General features: G+C 32.5%; 2 protein-coding genes across 2 annotated transcripts; one reads left to right on the top strand and one right to left on the bottom strand.

Moving 5' to 3' along the window:
- Positions 1-654: 654 nt before the first annotated feature.
- LOC127264739 (uncharacterized) lies at positions 655-10,011 on the bottom strand. The gene is made up of 17 exons (XM_051294242.1): positions 9,629-10,011; positions 7,976-8,507; positions 7,526-7,786; positions 7,299-7,390; positions 6,069-6,278; positions 5,588-5,992; positions 4,451-4,626; positions 4,253-4,346; positions 4,084-4,140; positions 3,675-3,809; positions 3,504-3,569; positions 2,376-2,483; positions 2,137-2,298; positions 1,919-2,041; positions 1,674-1,775; positions 1,407-1,606; positions 655-1,291 (listed from the first exon to the last, which is right to left on the bottom strand). The coding sequence occupies exons 1-17, from the start codon at positions 9,770-9,772 to the stop codon at positions 796-798; spliced, it is 3,363 nt and encodes a 1,120-aa protein (XP_051150199.1). The 5' UTR covers positions 9,773-10,011; the 3' UTR covers positions 655-795.
- A 4,063-nt stretch (positions 10,012-14,074) lies between these two features.
- LOC127264880 (uncharacterized) lies at positions 14,075-23,451 on the top strand. The gene is made up of 17 exons (XM_051294446.1): positions 14,075-14,670; positions 15,310-15,841; positions 16,023-16,283; positions 16,414-16,505; positions 18,070-18,279; positions 18,356-18,760; positions 19,591-19,766; positions 19,865-19,958; positions 20,072-20,128; positions 20,509-20,643; positions 20,755-20,826; positions 21,434-21,541; positions 21,619-21,780; positions 21,882-22,010; positions 22,182-22,283; positions 22,362-22,591; positions 22,684-23,451. Exons 1-17 carry the CDS (start codon positions 14,173-14,175, stop codon positions 23,243-23,245), a joined length of 3,825 nt encoding a protein of 1,274 aa, XP_051150403.1. The 5' UTR covers positions 14,075-14,172; the 3' UTR covers positions 23,246-23,451.
- The last annotated feature ends 1,129 nt before the right edge of the window (positions 23,452-24,580 follow it).

The raw sequence follows: 24,580 nt of genomic DNA, 5'->3' as shown, positions 1-24,580 counted from the left end.
ATTGTATGCATGTATGATAAATAATTATTTAAAATTTAAAAAATTCAAATAATATATATGATTGGAATTAAGTTTGATGTTTATGATCGAACGTTACCAAAAATTAATTGTTATCATTTACGGTGGTTTCGATTCGGGCATTAATTGCCCCAAGGATGGAGGTGCCTATAAAAGGCCCTCCTCACACCAATTTCTATAACACACCAACACCAATACCTCTCCTATCTCCGGTAAAGTTTTCTAGTAAAGTTTTCAGTGAGTTCTCTCCCAACACGATGCGTGCTAACTTCATTTTAGTTTATCAGAACTTCGAATATTGGAGTGTCATCTAATTTAGAAACGAACATCGGAAGCACTACCAGAGCGTATTTGTTTTTACAAAGAGATTTTATACCTCGACTCGACGTGATTATCGAATTTATTTTGATAAAATTATTAAGATTATCAAATTTATTTTCATAAATTGATTATTGAATTTATTTCAATATAATTTTCGTGATTATCGAATTTATTTTGATAAATTATTTTGATAGCGAATTTTATTTTTCGATAATTATGTGATATTCTCGTAATATAATAATTTCAGAAGTTACCATCAGCTTTTAAAAAAAATCAATTTTCAACTTCAAGTCTTCTGAAAAAAACTTAGCTTCAAAAATTGTGTCCAGCTAAAACCAGCCCCCACGAACCAATCCAAACGGGCCTTATTCTTAAACTACCAAAAACATTGAATGATCAACTACCAAAATTTTGACTGACTCATTCCCATTTAGTTAACTCCACACAGCCACCCATTCACCTTTCAGTTTCCATTCTATTCGACACACTTATCCCTTCCAGTTTCTTGGTCAGCATCACCACACTTTCCATGCCGCTTCGGGCAGCCGCCGTTTGTTCCGGCCTTCGACTCATCATCTTCCGATCAAGCGGCCGATATGCATTAGGTTCAACTTTGTCTTTTCTCTTCACATCACCTCTTGCCTTTCTGCTATCATATATCTTGTGAGTGTACACCCCCGCGGCCTCTGATGTTGTCTTTAGCCGCTTTTTCGTTTTTCTTGAGCTGCCAGAAACTTCACTCCTCTCATCATCTGCCTCATCAGTTTCCATGGGGCAATCTCGCTTCTGCTTCCTCTTACCATCCTCACGAATAATTAGACGCCCTTCAGAATCCATCTCGAGATCATCTTCCAAATCAGGCTTCCTCTTTAATGGCTGTGATTGTCGAAGTGCAGACCTTGTTCGCAGACTATCAAGTAAGTCGAGGGGCTTGTCAGCCAATTGCTTGGATCTGGTTGTAGCTACCATGTTAGTTCGAAGACATGTAAAGCAACGGTCCTTAAGGTTATGTGTAATGCATGGCCATAAGTACGACGTGATGTGTTCTATAGAAATATTCTACTAACCTTAACAGAGATGCCTTGGAATGCATTGGGTAGGAAATCGTTCTTGGACGAGTAGTAATGCCCTTTCCATCAGCAAAATCAGAAGATATGCTTGTGTGATTCCATCGACTCGTTCTTGACGTAGTTGCTCTTAATTGAATTGATCTATCTTCTGAGGATTTTGCAGGCTGTTTCCTCACGTTTCGCTCCATAAGCTTCATCTATTCGGATAAATAATAAATATATGTGTGCATACATATTTCTTTGAGGAATTTGAAAATCAGAAACCTTTCGAATGTTTGTTAGGAGTTTCATATGCTCCTCAGGCATGACTTCTTTGACGGCATCCAGACCACATTTCCTCACGAGCATTCGCAGAAGCAATTTAACCTAAAGACAGGAGTACATGTAAATACATGGACGCCGAGAGACAATTTTTATAAGAGCTCGGAAACACATTTTCTGGAGGATGCATAGAATCTAAATCACATTCATTAATATGATCTATGGAAGAGCTAAATATTTAATTTTGCCTCGAAATGGTTTCTGGTATCATCTTGCCAATTCAGCAACCCTTCCACCATACTTCGCAAATGCGCTTGCAGGCTATCAGCTTGCGATTTTGCAACCAATACTTTCAGCAAACCTAAATTAGCCTACAACAAATCCAGCAACACACAGAGCAAATGAAAAACAGCTGATTGCGGGAGTTGAGTCTAATTTTCCTTTTTTTCTTTGTGGGGCTACCAACCTTGATTGTTTCACTGTTTTTCCTTTGTAGTAGGAGAAGAGCAGATGGAAGAACATTGTAAGCAGCAGAAACAAGATCAGAGAACTCGTAGGCCAAACGAGCTAAGCCTGTCATCGTAGCACTGATCATATGGGGGCTCTCACCAGCCAGGCCACCAGCAATCTACATGTGAATAAATCCAACAGATTTCTCGATGTAAAGGGGCAGATGCACGTATTTGAGACCTCGAAACCACATACCATGATAAAAAATTGGTGCAACTTCTCCTTGCCATCATTCTCATCTTCACAGATATGACCAATCTGGACAAGTATATCGGATGCCCTGTTTCTTGTTTCCTTGCTTGCCTACAAAGATATAACCAGATACAACCATTAGAAAAGTAAACATTCCTGATTGAGAAAGTCATATAATTGGCTAGAAAAACTTTAAACATTTTCATAATCTTCAGTTAAGAAAATGCTATATCTAGCTGAGAAAAACTCTGAGTCATAATAATTGTATAAGTTGAAGAGAAAGTTAGTGGCTCCAAGTGAAAAATGATATATAAATGCATATATATAGGTTTAAAAAATATATATATTGTTTGGTTTATGTGTCGGTTGGGTCAAATCAGCATGGTGTTGATTTGATTCAATCAGCACATATTTATAAAAAAAATAACAATATTCGATAGCACATATTTTCATAAATCATTATATAATTACATGTAGCAAAATATATTTTGATTTCAACACAATAAGCAGATTATACAGCGCAAGACAATATAAACTCACACAACAAATATTAATACAGTGTATAATAACACACATATGCTTCTATATAACACTTTGCATTGTTTGTTGAAAATCGATCTCATATTTCTTATGAAAAAGCTGTTGAGCTTTCCACATCACACCACCTAATGATGAAATACTAATTGTTTCAAATTGGTGTGCTAACTTGGTCAAATCAGCACTGTGCTCACTTCTAACCACCACCACATATATATATTTAACAAATGAATCCACGGCTCATAAAAGAAGCCATAAGATCAGTCTCTCCAACTTACTATTCATCAAATTTTTTGAAAGCTACTGTTGAACTCTATAAAGCATCAATTATATACACTAACCCATAGAATAAATAAATAACATAAATATTTAAGTTCTGGAGCATCGACAAAGCAAGTATATGGCTTATAAAAACACACTCAGCAACATACAAAAATCTTTTGGTGTATGAAACCCTTAAACAGTGCTAAGTGCTAACAAAGGACATGCTCCCACAACAAAGGAGAAATATAGTATTAGAAGCTCCACCTTTTGAATTTTAGTGTAATCAAAATACAAATTAATCAACAAGAGTCGTGAATGGTCATGCTGTACCTCTTTTAGAGCTAATATAATTTCAGTAAGGAAAGAAGCAGTTATGTCTTGCTTCTGTTCGGATTCCTGCCGGCATAGGCACACAAAACTCAGTGAATGTGTTTAATTGAACAACCTGGTTTTCACCTCGGCTGATCTAAAAGAAAAGATTAAACAAATACATCTTGTTACCTTCAAAACATAAATAATCAAGAAGTATAAGCAGTCAAGTCTGTGGTGCTTAGCAGAAAAATGACAAGACGACAGCAATTCAATCATCAAATTGAGCATCTCTCCGAGTCTTCTTGAAATGAAATCGTCAGATCCCTGTTCATGTCTCTTCAGTTATACTATTTAGAAAACTCAACAGTACTAATATGGTCAGCATTTTTAGCCCCCTAAAAGGAGTAGGAGAGTATACATGTCATAGCGGCACTAGGAACTTTAACAACGCAACCAAGTTATAAATAGGATACCACTTGTCAAAATTAGCAAAGACTTCCAAACCTGTATTTTTTCATGGAAGCAATACAATACCCAATATATCTTGGAGGGCAGTAGAAAACCTTAACCAAGTTTAAAAAAACTACATTAAAAATACCTGAAAGATTATAGACAAAACTCTATACGCCCTTTTCTGGATCAAGCCATCAGCATCCTAAAAACATAAACCATACACCAAAATTTCATTAAAAAATTTTATATCTGAAGGTTTAGCTGTCTTCCATAATATGCAGGGTGATAGGTGAAAGATAAGAATGCAGGTGAACCTTCAATGCAGGTTGTATAGCAGTAAATAGAAGATCAATTTCCTTTGAGTCCAACCCAGGTAGAAAGGAAACTGCAAGGTCAAATAGTCGAGCCCTGTATTCAAGAAAAGGATTATATAAAATTGTTGGAAATGACATCTAGCATTCTTAACACATGAATGTGAATGCATCAAGACAGCAAAAGATCAAACGACTCACCTGACTTTTGACCTTAAGCCATCATTCGATGAGTCAATCTGCATCATATTGGAATCTTTTGTATCATTTGAATTAGCAGCCTCGTGGGTAACCTTTAAAAGCTTCTGCATGGTTCTCTTGAAAAACCATGAGACCACTTGTCTATCAGATATCGAAGCAAGGTCACCAATAGTAGACTGCCAGAAACAAGTAAGGTTATTAAAACAAACTGTTCGTGCTAGCTTTTAGAGATAAAAACTACTGAAAGAGGTTCCATTAATGTAGTTGGATCATGTAAGCAAGTAACTTTGACAAAACCAAAACCTATTTAGCATTATAGCTACCACCCAATTTTATTTTTATTAGCCTACTTTTACAATTTCCAATATATATGTATTCATGGATATCCGACAACCTATCCAAACATAATATAAAGAACAGCCACAGTACCATATTATGAATAAGAAATCTGAATGAAGGTAAGAAACTTCTATATTTGTTTGGTTGTTGTTTGAAACTAAAATCAGCACTATTTACTCCACACAGTTTCTAATAAAAATATGTTTTTCTCTCACAAAACATCACAATAAAATACTATTTCAACAAAAACTCAAATCAACACCCTATTTCAAATCAATTTCAAACCACAGCCAAACAAAATTAATGTTTGATAGACCCATTACTAGAATTGTCCTAATTTTAAAGAAATATCCTTTCAGTATATCCTGCAAGTTCAAGTAGTTAATTTACAAAAGATTAATATAGACTGCCGTACATACACAATCTAATGGTTCTTTACCATGAACTATAATCTACTTTCATGAAATATTTCATGTCTTGACAATATGCACCACATTAGAAAAAAAAAAAAAATGAGCATCAAAATTCAAGAAGGGTTTTCTAACTCAATCGCAGTTAACATAAAAAACATTCTGAAATAAAGATCGCTTGTCTTAGTTGTCTAGCACATGAAGCAGAAGGCAGCTTAAGCAAATAACAGGTAGTAGACTACTGTACCACAATAGGAGATATGTTGCATATCCACAGAGGCTATAGAAAAAGTAAGTTTCTCAAATATTGAAACAGTGAAGATAGATAAGTTAATTATCTAAATAGGCATAACCAATTAGTTTGCTGGCGTAGAAGCTACAGAATTACCTGCAAAATGGCAGCAGTATCTTTGGAAGACTTTAAGTAAACATGTGTAAGAGCTGAAAATAATTCATGAGCTGATGATTTCAATGAGCTCAAGTTTGATTCAGAAACTTGTGCAGTATAATGGGCAATAGCTCGTTCTTCCGCTAATTGTAGTTCATAATTTGTACTATTCTCTTTTCCTTCAACAATCTTCTTGTTCTGCTGAATAAGAATCTGCAAGCTGGAGCATATGATACCACGAACATCAGGCTCTTCTTTAAGAGTAGCACATAAAGCTCCCTCCAGATCCTTGAAACTTTCAGAAGTATCAACTGGGAAATTGCAAAATGATGGCAGCAAAGACCACAGGGAGTACACAATTCCATCAATACTCCTTGCAGATTGCAATTTTCCTTCTTGCTCAAGCTAGATTGAATATTGGCTAGTTAGCAAACAACATAACCAGTAAGTGCTAATAAAATATTTCCAGAGAGATCCATACCACTGCAGACTTCTGCTTCATTTTTTCTACCAAGGGCAAAATTGACTTGGAAAAGAATTGCAAATGAGCACCAACAGTATACTGTTTCAGGATAGGGAATAGCCAAAGATTGCTTTCAGATAGATCTTCATCTTCCAAATTCAGTGGTATAAGATTCAGGAAGGCCTCTGGTCCCATAGAGCTAAGTGCTGCTCCTGCACACTTGGTCAACTGCAAGAGCCATTTGTAGTATCAAAAAGACCAATGCATATGTTAGATAATAAAAATGACTGTCTCACCTAAAAGTTTAAGCTATTAGGGATAAACACCATTTACTTATTTATTTATTTATCTACAAACGAGAGTCAACCAATAGGCCTCTCACATTCAAGGGGATATACTCCACCATATGAAACTTGCATGTAGACGACAACGAATGAGGACGGTGAGACTCAAACAAAAGACCTATGGCTCTGGTGTGCCATGTTAAGAAGAGATCCGACGTTCCAACTTAAAACCAATCGGTATTAAAGTGAGTAGTCTTTCACTATAAGGTAGGGGAGCCCCAATATTAGTTCCACTGTGGGATACTCAACAGTATATCAGACAGAAAATTTTGTTAAAGATCATTAATGTGTACAGGTGTGCATTCATCATTGTCATGTAATGTGATTAGATGTTTATCAATTATTTTTGAGAACAACAATGAATCAAGCTTAAAGTACATAAGAATACCCATATTAGCTTTCAAGCTTTTAAAGGACTTTCTCGAAGAAAATTTCTTTATATATTCATTAGCATTGTGATTGTTGATGCTCCTAGTTACTATTCCTCGTAAAGTTAAACTAGACAAAGACAAAAACTATGTTTTGAACTGATTCTATATATATTCATATTAAGTGCTGGGATGGGAAAGAAATTCTTGGCTCACTTTCAAGATAATTGTTTCTTTAAAGTACTAGGACAAATTAAGATAATAGGCTTGTACTTTTAGGTTATCAAAAGAGATACAATTTACCCCTCAAAGATGTCAAATTCGAAACTTATTTCTAATCATCTGCTGAAGATGAATTTAAGGACAGTGATATTGCATCACAGCAATCACACATGCTACTTGAGAGGAATGGCAAAACCTTTCTAAAGAAAATACCGAAACATGTTGCGCAATAAGTCTTTTAAGCATGTTAATAGAGTTAGAAACAGAAGAACTGAATTATTTAATTGAAATTATCTATCATCATTAACAATTACCTGTTTCCTGAAAGCAAACCTTTCACCTGGCAACTTTTGCAAATCAGCTAACTTCTTGAGTGTTCCTTTCAGTAAGTAAAATGAAGACTTGCCTGTAATTTAGGAAGAAAGTTAATATTAAAAAATTTTAAGGAAAAAATATGTCATAGATGCTCAAATGATGAAATGATCGTAGAACAAAGCATTTAAGAACAAATGAAAACGTTCTAAGAAAGCATTGTATCTACCTAATTTGTTAAACATGGTTGAAGCAATTTGAAACGACATATCCCAGAGAGTTCCATAGTGATAATCAAGCAGACTTTCAATGGTCGAACAAACTTTTTCAATGATTGTGGGACCTGATTTCCTTACAGCTGCATTGGCATTGGTTATAATCTCATCCACACCTTCTTTGATCAAGCTCTCATCAATACATGAATTTATTAATCTTTTAAATGTTGCCACTGATGCTACTGCAGCCCCCACATGTTCAGAAGCCAAAACCTCTGGATAGAAAGAAAATACAGAATATTATTCATGTGCATATTATCCTTTGATATAATCGAAGAAACTCATAGGAAAAAAAACAGAGGATAACATATTTAAATACTTAGTTACAGAATCTCCAAATCATCTTTTCGTCTATAACTAAGGGAGAACTATAGATCCAAGAAACAAAATGAGGAATTATTAACCTTTCAGTGCATTAAAAATGACAGGAAGCTTGACCACACATATTTGCCTGTTGCGAGAATAAACTAACTTCATCCCAATGTTCAGCAGGCGAGTAGTAAATTTCATACTATCAGCAGTTGATGGGTTTGCAGAAACTGATAAACCTAAAGAGCATAACAAATCAACCAGGAGTTCTGCAGATATGTCTCCAGGAGAATGGAGGCATAGAGTATTTAGTCCATCTGTTATGCGTTTGGTAACAGTGAAATGTTTCAGTTCCAGCAACGATTTGTAGTGCTTCAAGATTTTTGTTGAGGAAGTTGAGGCAATATAGGGCAGGAAAATTTTAAGGGCATCAAGAATGTATATAACTTCCTGTGCAGCTTTGGGCCTTTCTGAAACACTTGCATTAGATCCCCCAGCAAGAGAAATATATCTCTCAAAGACATTTACAATGACTTCACTTGCTTGTGAATGCAATGGTGCTAACATTGGTGCCGACTGAAAATACTTCAGGACTTCACGCAGACATAAATGTGATTGCTTCCTCACCTGCATTGCACCATCCAGCCTCGTGCTTAGTGAGGATAATCAAGATACCATATTGAAAGATAAGAAGAACAGCTACAGTTTAAATGGAATACTCAGTGACATACAGCTCCCCACTCATGGATTCTTCATCAGCCTTCACATTAAAAGGCCTATTATTACATTGTCCATTCTCCACTACTTAATTCATTCAACAGCATATAGAGAAAAATAGCATCGTTCGTCTATTATTTATGCTATAACTCGGTAAATATTATCTATCAAAAGCACAAAAGCTAAATCCAAAATCATTTATCGTATTACTGTTTGTAGTTTAGAAAAAAGATGGGGAGATAATTTCGAGTTCTCTTTGCTTCGAATAAGGATGGAACGTCAATTCCCAAACAAAAGAAACACCTGCAGTTGCACCTAGAGTTATTAAACTAACCTTAGCTCGCGAGCCAAGCTCAACCCACCTCGTTAACAACTAACTCGACTCATTTATAGAGATAAACAACCTGAGCTCGAACCAAAAAATTATTACTTTGTTAAATGAGTTGAGCTCGAGCTCGGCTTGCGGGTAGCTCGGGTAGCTTGATTGAGCTTGTTAGTGATTACATATTTATTTTATTTTATATATTAATAGAGTATATATTTTTTTTATATCAAAGTTTGTATTCATTAATATAATTTGAATATTTTATTTTAATAAATTATAAATAAAATTAGATATGTTTAATTTATATATTAGAAATATATATAATATGTATAAAATTTGAGCCGAACTCAAACTCAAGCTCGAGTTTTGAATTTGAGTAACTCAAAATTTTAACAAGTCGAGCATGTACCTCTAACAAGTTCGAGTTAGGCTCGAACATTTAACAGCTCTTGTGGCACCCCAAGAAAACATGATCTTTCGGCAAAGCTTCAAACAGGTGATTCCAAAGTAAAAATAGATGAAAACTACGATCGTCCTACCTTTCTTCCATGTCTCATTAAATCAAGAAAATATATATAAGCTTTTCCGATCAAAAAGAAAATATATAAGCTTCTATTACTCAAGTTAGAACATACATTATCCCCCAACCGAAAAATAACCAAACCAGATAAAAAAACATACATATTAAAGATACGATTTTTCCAACCTTTCCTAGATCATCAGTTACATGACTAATGAGGAAGCCATACAACTGCGACACATCTTCCCAGCCACTCTTATCCTTCACAATTAACAATCGAGACGCACACTCCAATTCGTGCGCAACGGAATTATCCCCAACGGTTTCCATACAGAGAATCCGATTCAGAAGCTCTGATAAATAACTGTATTTTTTTTCTTGAGGAACGGCGGGGGGAAATCGGTCGATCACTGAAGAAAGAATGGCAATCAAGGCGTCCAAGAGGGGGCGCGGACTGGCGATCGTGAGAGGAGCACGTTGCTCCAGAGTACGCGATGGAGGGGTTAGAGGAAGGTTCTGATCTTTGAGTTCCTGCGACGTGGCTCCAATGGCGGCGCAGATATGGAGAATGGTGCTATTTCTTCGATTTGCTGAACTGCGACAATAGCGGAGAGTAATAAAATAAGAAGAAAAAAGAGTGAGGCGCGCGGCGTCTAGAAATCGTTATTTTGTGGCTTGAAAGTGAAAGGCCTAAGCCTAAGTTATCCACGTGGCAACTCCTGAATATTTTTTATTTTTTTAAAATATTGTATGGACCCCACTACTAAGCTGCAAATCTATTTTTAGAGCAAAAGCAATAGTTGGAAAAAGTCATCTATATTTCAGGGTGTATTTAATACAATTCTGCATAATTTTGTTGAATTTTTTTAAAAAATTGGGTATATTTCTTCAAATTTTTTATTATGTTTAAGGTGGTGTTTGGCAAATAGTTTTTGAAGAGTTTTTAGTTTGTTGAATAGATTTAGCTGTTTGACTAGTCAAAAAGTTAATTTAGGTGTTTGTTAAATTAATTTTTTTGAATAACTTTTTGACCCAAAAAACTAATTTATGAAAAGCTAACTTACCCAACGTTTTGAAATAGTTTTTTCAATAAAATTTTATTCCTTATATGCCCTTAAAAATTTATTATAAAATTTACACGAATAAATATATTTTGATTATTTTTAAATTATATTAAAATATTTTATTATATTATACTTTTACTTTTATAAATTTAAAATAATTAATTTTTATATAAAAATTATTTTAATTGTAAAATATATAAATTTATTAAAATCAACATAAAATATAAAATATAAATACTAATAATTTATTTTTTTATTAAAATTACATTATATAAATTTTATACTAAAAATAAATTAAATTTATTGAAAATTATAAATATAATGAACTAATAGATAACTAACATAATAAATATACACGAAAAATTTATTATTTTATATTTTACATTATTTTCAATAAAAAAAGCAATTTATATATTTTAATAAAAATATATTATTTTTAAATCTAACTGTAATAAAAATAAATACTTTTATAACACTTTTACAATTTTCAATAACTAATAACAAAAAATTTTAAACATTCTAAACTCAAAAAACATAATCGAATATATTATAAACAAGAATAAAATAGAAATGTCCTTAATTGTCATTTTACGTATAATTTTACCAAACATTTTAATACAAACAGCTAATCGAATCAGCTAGTCAAACTAGCTAATTGAATCAGCTAACAGCTAACAGCTAATTGAATCAGCTAACAGCTAACCGTTAATTGCCAAACACGCCCTAAATCTCGAAGTATTTAATTTAAATTTTTTAAAAAAAATTAAAATCATGAAGTATACCATACATAAATTTTTAAAGCCTATGATTTTATTAAATTTTCATAGATAATTATAAAAATATTGTACATTACAAAATTTCTCCTTAAAAAAAAAATCTCGATATTATTATTATTATTATTATTATTATTATTATTATTATTATTATTATTATTATTATTATTGTTCTTGTTGTTGTTGTTAATATATCATATCATATATATATATAAAAGTGCTCAAAACTGGATCCCATTTTTTTTGTAAATTTCTATAATCCTTCAATTTCAGAATTTTGAGATTTTTTTGATTTTTTTAATTACAGTTTTTTAATTTTTATTTTTAGATTTAGAGTTAATCTTTTTTTTAATTATCAAAATAAAAATAAATGATTGATGATGTAAATGACAGTTTTGAAATAGTAGGATAGCAGTGGTTTGATAGTGGTGGTTTCAATGTTAGTGGAGAAAAACTGATTTATATATATATATATATAGACATGTGAGAGAAGGGTAATGCGACTAAAGGGTGAGAATAAAAATATTGAAATTTATTATTATTGATGTATTTACAATGAATTATTGTTTTCTTTTTATAATATTATATATTATATTTATTATATATATTTTTTGAAATAATAGTTTTTATTGTAATATTTAGTTATTTTGTCATTCTTCTTTATTAATAATATTATATATATTTATAATTGTTAGATTTTTTTATTTTTTTTTAAATTGTTTATTTTTTTATATTTTTTCTGTCCACCCATAAAGTTGGGGATCTTAAATACTGTCCTTCTTCTAAATATGAGAAGTTGTTTGCTGGAGTGGAGGGTTCAACTGAATAATTTTTAGATTTTTCTTTGTTACTTTCAAATTGTTTGTTTTGTTGCTTTTTTTTTCTTTTAGGACATAAAGTTGAGATTCGAAAAGGGTTGTCTTCTAAACAATTATTTTATTAAACATTATTTCCAATTGATTATAATTTATATTAAACTATATTTTATTTTAATTTTTTATTCTTTTAGTGATTTTCAATGTTATTGGAGAAAAACTAATTATATATATATAGATAGATATACATGTTATCGCCCTTAAAGTAAGAAAAGGGTAATGCGGTTAAAAGTGTGATAATAGGTAAATCGAAATTTATTATTTTATATTTTTGTTTAAACATCAAAGTTGTTTGCCGAATGATTTGTAATATTTATTCATGTAATATTTGGTACTAAAATTTTATTTATTTATTTATAAATTACTTTAATATATTTTATCATATTTATCTTTTTGGATTTAAATTTTCTTTTTTTATGACTTTTTTCTTTTTATTAGTGAAGTTATAATTTATATTATTTTCATGTATTAGTTTTATAATTACTATTTTTATGATACATAATTAATTTTTTTTAATTTAAATTATAATAGGATAACTTGAAATATTTATGCCTATGACTATGAATTTTTTTACTAAAATTTTATTTATTTATTTATGAATTAATTTAATAATTATGAAACTAAAATTAAATATATTTATTTTTGTAATATTAAATATATAAATTTGATTATCACATATATTATCATATTGATGTATTAATTTGTATATATATTCTATTAGTATATTTAATTTTTATAAATGATATGATTTTTTATATTATTTTATAAATGAGGTGGTTTTACGATTTTTAAATACATATTTTTTTATATGAGATACAAAAAATCATATAAAAAATATAAAAATAATAAAAATATATATAATTTATTAATATTTTTAAAAAAATGTATATGTCTTTTTTTTTTTTTAGGTCGGTAATAACACAGCTCATCTTTCTCTTTATTTACTTTACAGACAAAAGAGAAAAAACAACTTTAACTAACACATTCTCTATGCTTGTAAAATCTAGGAATCTTCCATATATATTATATTCCCTTCAAATTAGTTCTCATTTTATTTTGTTATAAATTTGTTTTTGTTTTTAAGTAAAAAATACTAATTTTTTAATATTTTTTTTACCATAGAGTAAAAATTTCTTTCTTTCTTTATTTTTTTAAAAATTGGTGTTCGACCAAATAAAAACACAATTGGAGGACTGAGTTATATAACTTATAAATTTTATAAATGATATTTAATATCTTACTATTTTACATATTTATTTTATGATAATATTCTAAATATTATAACAATGAATTAAAATTTGAGGGTGTGTTAACTTTATATTTTTTTTACATGTTTTTTCAAAAAATTTAATATATCACACACATTTATTATTTTTATATTATTTATATAATTCATTATATCTCAAATAAAAAATACTATTTCAAAATATTTTACAAAACAAACACACTTAATATCTTTGAATAATACTTATATAAAATCTAAATAAAAATATAAATATATAAAAATAAATTATTTTTTAACTAATAAAAAACTTAATTTATAAAAGATAAAAAATAATAAAATATAAAAACAGATTTGTAAAAATTTTAAATTTGAAAATTATATATTAATTTTCTATGTTTTTAGTAAAAATACACGCAATTTATGGTTTGTTATTTCATTATTTTAAATCAAAATAAATATTACTATTAACTTTTCACAATGTTTAGTAAAAATAAAATATTTTTTTTACAAAATATTATATTAAAATACAATTTAAACAAAAATTATAATTCAATACTCCCATTTAAAATCAATTTCAAATTAAATAAACACAAATTTAATTTAATTTAATTTAATTTTTTTTTTTATTATTTGTAAATCACAGCCATCCCTAGCCCAAATCCCGTCCAAATGAAAACATGGAAAGCCAAGCTAATAACAAAACCCTTAAACGCCGTCGTATCTATCTGCTTCTCCGCAAAACCCTAAAAATCTTAATCCGCTCCCTCCACATTGGCTGATCTTCCGGCGAATAATGGAAGGGATCGAGATGGCCGCGCCGCCTCAGGACCAATCATCGGTGGACGAATTCTGCTCCGCCGTCCTGTCGCAGTTCAGCAATTCGAAGAAAGAGAACCATCTCCACATCTGCACCGCCATTGGAGCCATGTCGCAGGAACTCAAAGACCAGAACCTTCCTATAACCCCCATCGCGTACTTTGGAGCAACGTGCTCCTCTCTCGATCGCCTGTTATCAAGCGTCGATCCCCCGTGCCACCTCCTGGACGCCTTGATTGCCATTCTTTCTTTAGTTATCGACCGATTTTCTCCCGCTGTCCTCAAGACGAAATACAGTTATTTATCCGAGCTTCTGAATCGGCTTCTCAGTCTGAAAACCGTTGGGGATAATTCCGTTGTGCACGCATTGAAGTGTGCGTCTCGATTGTTAATTGTGAGGGATAAGATTGGCTGGGAAGATGTGTCGCAGTTGCATGGCGTCCTCATTAGTTATGTAACTGATGATCGGGGAAAGGTTGGAAAAATCGTATCTTTAATATGTATATGTTTTTATCTGGGTAGGTTAGTTTTTGTTGCGCTGATAATATATGTTCCAACTTGTGTATTAGAGGGTTATATATTTTCATAATTTAATTAGACATGGAAGAAAGCTCGAACGATCGTAGTTTTCATCTCTTTTTACTTTGGAATCACCTGTTTGAAATTTTGCCTAAAGATAATTTTTTCTTGGGTGCAACTGTATGAATTTCTTCTGTTGGATTGTTTGGGAATTAAAATCCTCTCCTTTATTTGAAGCAAAGAGAACCCAACATTATCCCTTAATTTTTTTATTTTTTATTTTTCTAAACTACAAACAATAATACGTTAAATAATTTTGGGTTTAGCTTTTGTACTTTTGATAGACAATATTACCTATTAATAACATAAATGATAGAAGAACGATGCTACATTTCACTATTCGCTGTTGAATCAATTATGTAGTGGAGAGTGGACAATGTAATAATAGGCCTTTTAATGTGAAGGTGGATGAGGAATCGGTGAGCGGAAGCTGTCTGTCACTGAGTATTCCATTTAAACTGTATCTGTTTTTCTTATCTTTCTATATGGTGTCTTGATTATCCTTCTAAGCACGAGTCTGGATGGTGCAATGCAGGTGAGGAAGCAATCACATTTATGTCTGCGTGAAGTCCTGAAGTATTTTCAGTCAGTACCAATGTTAGTACCATTGCATTCACAAGCAAGTGAAGTCATTGTAAATGTCTTTGAGAGATTTCTTTTGCTTGCTGGGGGATCTAATGCAAGTGTTTCAGAAGGGTCCAAAGCTGCACAGGAAGTTCTATACATTCTTGATGCCCTTAAAATTTGCCTGCCCTATATGGCCTCAACTTCCTCAACAAAAATCTTGAAGCACTACAAATCTTTGCTGGAGCTGAAACATCCCATCGTTACCAAACGCATAACAGATGGGCTGAATGCTCTGTGCCTCCATTCTGCTGGAGACATATCTGCAGAACTCTTGGTTGATTTGTTATGCTCTTTAGGTTTTTCAGTTTCTGCAAATCCATCATCTGCTGATAGTATGACATTTACTACACGCCTGCTGAATATTGGGATGAATTTAGTTTATTCTCGCAACAGGCAAATATGTGTGGTCAAGCTTCCCGTCATTTTTAATGCACTTAAAGGTTAATAATTTCTTGTTGTCATCTCTTAATTATAGACTAAAAGATGATTTGGAGATTCAGTAACTGCTTATTTAAACATGTTATTCTCAGTTTTTTCCATGAGTTTCTTTGATTAAATCAAAGGATAATATGCACATGAATAATGTTTTTTTTTTTTTTTTTTTTTTTTTTTTCTGTCCAGAGGTTTTGGCTTCTGAACATGAGGGGGCTGCAGTAGCATCAATGGAAACATTTAAAAGCTTAATAAATTCATGTATTGATGAGATCTTGATTAAACAAGGTGTGGATGAGATTATCACAAATGCCAATGCAGCTATAAGGAAATCTGGCCCCACAATCATTGAAAAAGTTTGTTCGACAATTGAAAGTCTGCTTGATTATCACTATGAAGCTGTCTGGGATATGTCATTTCAAATTGCTTCAACCATGTTTAACAAATTAGGTAGATACACTGCTGTATTAGAACATTTTAACTATTCCTTAAAGTTTTGTCTATGTTCATTTCATCATTTGAGCATGTATGGCATTTTTTTTCTTTAAATTTCTGAATTAACTTTCTTCCTGAATTACAGGCAAGTCTTCATTTTACTTATTGAAAGGTACACTAAAGAACTTAGCTGATTTGCAAAAGTTGCCAGATGAAGACTTTGTGTTCAGGAAACAGGTAATCATTATTGATGGATAGATAATTTTAATTAAATAATTCAGTTCTGCTGTTTCTAACTCTATTAACATGCTTTCACAAAAAACTGATTGGGTCACATGTTTCAGTATTTTCTTTAGAAAGTTTTTGCTAGTCGTCTCAAGTAGCATATGTGATTGCTGTGATGTAATATCACTATCCTTGAATGCATCTTCAGTAGATGATATGAAATGAGTTTCGAATTTGACATCTTTCAGGGTTAAATTGGATTTCTTTTGATGAACCAAAAGTATAAGCCTATTTTCTTAATTTGTTCTAGTACTTAAAATAAACAATTATGTTGAAATCAAACCAAGAACTTCTTTCCCATCACAACACTTAAATGAATATAGAGAATTAGGGATGTCAAATGGGGCGGGTTAGCCCCGGACCCGCCCCGGACCCGCCCGGACCCGCTCTTAATGGGGCGGTTTCGGGTCTAAATAATATGTTTTGGGGCGGGTTGTGGATTTAAAATTTTAAATCCGGCCGGGTTCGGGGCGGGTTACGGGTTTTACTAAAAATCCGCCCCAACCTGGATCCGGACCCGAACCCGGATATTTTTTAAAATTATTATAACTAATATATATGTACATTTATATAATAAAAATATATTATTTATTTACTTAAATAATTTTAAATATAAAATTCAATTAGTCGACTGCTCCAAATAATTTTTTAACCTAATATATGTATATTTATATAATAAAAATATATTATTTATTTATTTATCTTATTTTTATGGATCAATATTTGATTGTTTTTTTTTTGTGCTTTTAATGCTATTTGTTTTAGTATTCGATTGTTAAAAAAATATTTATTATTATATATTTTTTAAAAAAACGGGTTTGCTGAGTTGGCCCCGAACCCGGAGGGTTCAGGGCGGAGCGGGTCCTGGGGCCGGGTGGAAGCGGGGCAGGGCGGGTCTCGGAGCCTAATATTTTCTAGCGGGGCGGGTCTCGGGGCCTGCAAAACCCATCCCGAACCCGCCCCGTTGACATCCCTATAGAGAATCAATTCAAACCATACAAGGTTTGTTCACTTCGTGTTTTTAGGTGGAACGATTCTCAATAAATATTATTTAAAAAATGTAATATACACACATTAACACAATATATAATATATATATTTTACCCCACTCACAAAAAGTCAAACACAAAATATATATTTTTTTTTATCTTACCAACATAATTCCCCGTACCTAACATAAAAAAACACATCCATCCCAAAATACAAAGTGAACAAACCCACGATTTGGTTTTTACCTTTGTTCAGTTAACTTTATGAGGTATAGTAACTTATGAGCACCAAAAAAGAATGCTATTAATAATGCTATGAATATATAAAGAAATTTTCTTCGAGAAAGTCCTGTAAAGGCTTGAAAGCTAATCTGGGTATTCTTATATACTTTAAGCTTGATTCATTGGTGTTCATTTAATCACATTACATGACAAAGATAATGCACTCCTGTACACCTTAATATTTAAACAAATTTTCCTGTCTAATATACATTGGTCTTCTTGATACAACAAATGGCTTCTTGCAGTTGACCCAGTGTGTAGGAGCAGCGCTTAGCTCTATGGGACCTGAGGCCTTTCTGAGTCTTATACCACTGAATTTGGAAGATGAAGATCTATCTGAAAGCAATCTTTGGCTATTCCCAATCCTGAAACAGTACACTGTTGGAGCTCATTTGCAGTTCTTTTCCAAGTCAATTTTGCCCTTGGTAGGAAAAATGAAGCAGAAGTCTGCAGCGGTATGGATCTCTCTTGGAATATTTTATTAGCACTTGCTGGTTATGTTGTTTGCTAACTAGCCAATATTCAATCCAGCTTGAGCAAGAAGGAAAATTGCAATTTGCAAGGAGTATTGATGGAATTGTGTACTCCCTGTGGTCATTGCTACCATCATTTTGCAATTTCCCAGTTGATACTTCTGAAAGTTTCAAATATCTGGAGAGAGCTTTATGTGCTACTCTTAAAGAAGAGCCTGATGTTCGTGGTATCATATGCTCCAGCTTGCAGATTCTTATTCAGCAGAACAAGAAGATTGTTGAAGGAAAGGATAATAGTACAAATTCTGAACTACAAGTAGCAGAAGAACGAGCTATTGCCCATTATACTGCACAAGTTGCTGAATCAAACCTGAGTTCATTGAAATCATCTGCTCGTGAATTATTTTCAGCTCTTACAGGAGTTTATTTAGATTCATCTAAAGATACTGCGGGCATTTTGCAGGTAATTCTGTAGTTTCTATGGCAGCAAACCAATTGGTTATGTATATTCAGATAAATAACTTATCGATCTTCACCGTGTCAACTTTATTATTTGTGTAACTTGCATTTTCTATGGCCTCTGTGGTTATGCAGCATATAGCCTATTGTGCTTCAGTAGTCTAGTACCTGCTATTTGCTTACGATGCCTCCTGCTTCAAGTGCTAGACAAGCAATCTTTATTTCAGAATGATTTTGATTTTAGCTGCCGATGAGCAAGAGAACTCTTCAATTTTGATGCTGTTATATTTTTTTTCTGATGTGGTACATATTGTTGGCAAGACACGAACTATTTCATGAAAGTAGATTATAGTTCATGGTAAAGAATTGTTTGATTGCATACTTACAGCATGCTGTATGTATTAATTTGTAAAATTTACTACTGGAGCTTGCAGTATACACTGAAAAGGTAGTATTTCAAATTAGAAGGAAAATTCTAGTAATGGGTTGATCAAATTTCCTGTCTACATAGTTCACATATGTGATATATACTTTTGTTTCCTTACCTTCGTTCAGATGTCTTCTTATTTTCATAATATGGTACTGTGCCTGTTTTCTAGTTTATGTTTGGATTGGTTGTCGGATGTCCATAAATACTTGTATTTTGGAAAATATAAAAATCGGCTAATAAAAATAAAATTGACTGGTAGCTATAATGTGAAATAGTTCTTGGTTTTGTCAAAGTTACTTGGGTACATGATCCAATTACATTAAGGGAGCCTCTTTCAGTGGTTTTTATCTGTGAAAGCTAGCACCAACGGTTTGTATGATAGCTTTACTTGTTTCTTCTGGCAGTCTACTATTGGTGACCTTGCTTCTATATCTGATAGACAAGTGGTCTCATGGATTTTCAAGAGAACCATGCAGAAGCTTTTAAAGGTTACCCAGGAGGCTGCTAATTCAAATGATACAAAAAATTCAAATATGATGCAGATTGACTCATCGGATGATGGTTCACGGTCAAAAGGCAGGTGAGTTGTTTGATCTTTTGCTGTCTTTATACATGCTTGTGTTAAGAATGCTAGATGTCAGTTTCAACAATTTTATATAATCTTTTTCTTGCATACAGGGCTCGACTGTTTGACCTTGCAGTTTCCTTTCTACCTGGGTTGGACTCAAAGGAAATTGATCTTCTATTTATTGCCATACAACCTGCATTGAAGGTTCATTTGCATTCTTATATTTCACCAATCACCGTGCATATTATGGAAGATAGCTAAACCTTCAGATGTAAAAATTCTTAACGAAATTCGGGCATATGATTTTATGTTCTTAGGATGCTGATGGCTTGATCCAGAAGAGGGCGTATAGAGTGTTGTCTATAATCTTCCAGGTATTTTTAGTGTGGTTTTTTTCTTTTAAAAAAAAAAACGTGTTTAAGGTTTTCTACTGCCCTCCAAGATATTTTGGGTATATTATTGCTTCCACAGAAAAATAGTGGTGTCGAAGTAGTTGCTAATTTTGACAAGTGGTATCCTATTTATAACTTGGTTGCATTGTTAGATATATGCTGCTGCATGAGAAATTTTGATGCATGCTAGATGCAGTTGTATTTTTGTGGGTATGAATAAGGTCTTTCTTCTTGTTGTATTTTGTTAAAGTTCCTAGTGCAGCTATGACATGTATACTCTCCTTCTTTTAGGGGGCTAAAAAGGCTGCCCATACTATTACTGTTGAGTTTTCTAGATTTTATAACCAACAAGATGTGAACAGGGTTCTGACGATTTCATTTCAAGAAGACTCGGAGAGATGCTCAATTTGATGATTGAAGTGCTGCCCTCTTGTCATTTTTCTGCTAAGCGCCACAGACTTGACTGCTTATACTTCTTGATTATTTATGTTTTGAAGGTAACAAGCTGTATTTGTTTTATCTTTTCTTTTAGATCAGTCGAGTAGGAGAGGTGAAACACGTTTCCAATTTGAACACATTCACTTAGTTTTGTGTGCCTGTGCCTGCAGGAAGGATCTGAACAGAGGAGGCAAGACATAACTGCTTCTTTTCTTACTGAAATTATATTAGCTCTAAAAGAGGTACAGCGTGATCATTCACGACTCTAAACTTTATTTGTTGATTAATTTGTATTTTTATTTGATGCTAAAATTCAAAAGGTGGAGCTTCTAATACTACATTTCTCCTTTGTTGTGTTCACTTGTGTGCACGTGTGTGTGTTAAAATCTACTACATGAATCAATTATTTTCATTTAAAATACATCCAAACCAAACACGCCTTCATACACAAGGTGAATACACTTGACTTTGCAAGATCAGAATCATGAGAAATATTTTGTGTTCATATGATAGCTGGAATCTTTGTTGTGAATCATGGGTCGGAAACTTGAAATTGCACCATCCATGCTCCATCTCTTAGTTTGTTTTATTCTGTCCTTGGTCTCTCTATAATAGTCTGGTTTACGGCTTCTTTGGATGAGCTGTGGATTAATCTGTTAAACCTATATATATGCATTTATATTTTATCTTTCACCTGGAACCACTAAATTTCTCTTAAACCTATAATTGTTATGACTGAAGATTCTGAAAATGTTTAAGTTATTATTCTTTAACTTCTATCATTTATGTGACTTCCTCAATCAGGAATGTTTACTTTTATGATGGTTGTATTTGGTTATATCATTTTAGGCAAACAAGAAAACAAGAAACCAGGCTTCCGATATACTTGTACAGATTGGTCGTATCTGTGGAGACGAGAATGGTGGCAAGGAGAAGTTGCATCAATTTTTTAACATGGTATGTGGTTTTGTGGCCACCAATACGTGCATCTAACCCCTTACATTGAGAAATCTGTTTGATTTATTTGCATGTAGGTTGCTGGTGGCCTGGCGGGTGAGAGCCCCCATATGATCAGTGCTGCGATGACAGGCTTAGCTCGTCTGGCCTACGAGTTCTCTGATCTTGTTTCTGCTGCTTACAATGTTCTTCCATCTGCTCTTCTCCTACTACAAAGGAAAAACAAAGAAATAATCAAGGTTGGTAGCCCCGCATAAAAAATAAATAAAATAAAAATTAGACTCAACTCCTGCAATTAGCTGTTCTTTATTTGCTGTATTGATTGCTGGATTTGTTGTAGGCTAATTTAGGTTTGCTGAAAGTATTGGTTGCAAAATCGCCAACTGATAGCCTGCAAACATACTTGCGAAGCATGGTGGAAGGGTTGCTGAATTGGCAAGATAGTACCAGAAACCATTTCAAGGCAAAGGTAAATGTTTAGCGCTTTGGTAGATCATATTAATGAATGTGATTTAGATTCTATGCATCCAATAGAAAAAGGGCTTCCGAGCTCATATAAAATTCTCTTGGTGCTTAGATTGTAAGTTGTCAATTGTGTCATAAGGTGTGCATGTATTTATATGTGTAATCCTGTCTGTAGGTTAAATTGCTCCTGGGAATGCTCGTGAGGAAATGTGGTCTGGATGCTGTTAAAGAAGTCATGCCTGAGGAGCATATGAAACTCCTAACAAATATTCGAAAGGTTTCAGATTTTCAAATTCCTTGAAGAAATATGTATATACACGTATATTTATGGCATTATTTATCTGAATGCATGCAGCTTAAGGAGCGAACTGAGAGGAAACAATCTGCAAAATCCTCAGAAGATAGGTCAATTCAGTCAAGAGCGACTACATCGAGAATGAGTCGATGGAATCACACAAGGATATTTTCTGATTTCGATGATGTGGAAACGAGGAACAGCGACGGTGAGTTTGCTGATGGAAAGAGCATTTCTACTCGTCGGAGCAAGTTTTCCTCTGCAATGCAATCCAAGGCATCTTTGTTACGGTCAGTAGATATTTGTGTAGAACATGCGTTACACAACCTTAAGGACTTTGGCGTTTTAAATGTTTTTGAACTAACTTGGTATCTATGACCAGATCCAAGCGGGCCCGCAAAGCTGCAAAGAGTTTACAAGAAGACTCCTTCAACCAATTGGACGACGAGCCCCTCGACTTACTTGATAGTCAACGAACAAGATCTGCACTTCGACTATCACAGCCATTAAAGAGGAAGCCCGATTTGGAAGATGAACTCGAGATAGATTCTGAAGGGCGTCTAATTATTCGCGAGGATGGTAAGAGGAAACAGAAGCGAGATCCCTCCTTGGAAACTGGCGAGGCAGATGATGGGAGGAGCGAAATTTCTGGCAGCTCAAGAAAAACGAAAAAGCGGCTAAAGACAACATCAGAGGCGGGGTGGGCATACACTGGGAAGGAATACGCTAGCAAAAAGGCAAGAGGTGACTTGAAGAGAAAAGACAAACTTGAACCCTACGCATATTGGCCGCTTGATCGGAAGATGATGAGCCGAAGACCGGAACAACGGGCAGCTGCCCGAAGAGGCATGGCAAGTGTGGTGAAGCTGACCAAGAAACTGGAAGGGAAAAGTGTGTCGAATGCCCTTTCGATGTCGAAAAAGCGCAAGAAGAATGGAAACTGAAAGATGAATGGGAGTGAGTCGTAAAAAATTTTGGTAGTTGAGCGATACTCTTTTTGTTCTGTTGGGGACGGTGAAATTATGAATATGGTGATGGTGGCTGCAGTTAGTTATATTATGCCTCAGACTCAGTTGCTACTTTTTCTTATATGCATTGTAAAATCACTGATGGTGTGTTTATTGGTAATGTTTTGGTTTTGATTTTGTTATATCATTTTTTTTTTAAATATTAAATATTAAATCTATTTATTAGTTATTATATTAAGATTTAATTTTATATTTAAAATATAATATGAAATAATCATTTTAATTTAAAAATTTATTACAGAATTCTATAAAAAATTACACCTTGAAACTAGTGCTGACAAGGCGGGACAACTTTTCTATTTATAATTATTTGATTAGTGTTTTCATGTGATTTTTTTTTTTGTTTTGTTTTTTTTATATAAATTATAGAGAATAATTCAGGTAATATAAAAGATAATACTCATCATTTATCTTTTATGTTATTGTATTTATCATTAAAAATATTTTTCATATAATTTTTTTGCATCATTATAAGGGTCTGTTTGGATTGACTTAAAAAATAAGCAGAAGTCAAAAGCAAAAGCAGTTCGATTTTGTGTTTAAACTGTTAAAATTACTTAAAAGGACATGCAGTTAATATAATAGTATTTTTCTATAATACTTTTATAATTTAATTTAAATTTTAAAATTGTACTTAAAGATTTTAAATTAAAGTATAAAAATTATACTTTTAAATTTTGATTATTTATATTTTAAAATTTTAATTTGAGGATAATATATGAATTAAATATAAATTTACAATATACTATTAAATAATTTGTCTTTTATAATTTATTTTAAAATTTTATAAATTATATTTAGTAATTTAAGTATAATTAAAAAGTTTATATACTTCTATTTAAATTCAGTATTTAAATTTTAATCCAAATATAATACATAAATTAACAATAATAAATTAATTATATTTTTAAATTTTTATTAAGATATAATATATAAGTTATTTATTTTTATATTATATTATATTATTGTATTGTATTTATTATTATTATTATTATTATTATTATTATTATTATTATTAAGAAGGATAAAAGTGCTTCTGCTTATTTTACAAGCTATCCCTAATGTGCTTCTGGAAAGAGCACTTTTCAGCTTGAAAAGCTGCTTCTGCTTTTGGACAGAAGCCAATGCAAACAGGTGTAAACTACTGTTTTTAGAAGTAGAAGTCAAAAGCTCCTGCCAGAAGCAAATCCAAATGGTGCTTAATAGATGTATTTTTATTATTTTCTCTTAATTTGTACTACCATTTCATAT

The sequence above is a fragment of the Andrographis paniculata genome, unplaced genomic scaffold (assembly GCF_009805555.1).
Source record: "Andrographis paniculata isolate CXL003 unplaced genomic scaffold, ASM980555v1 Contig71END, whole genome shotgun sequence".
NCBI lineage: Eukaryota > Viridiplantae > Streptophyta > Magnoliopsida > Lamiales > Acanthaceae > Andrographis > Andrographis paniculata.
Note: the sequence above shows the minus strand (reverse complement) of the source record. Positions and strands in the feature narration are given on the sequence as shown.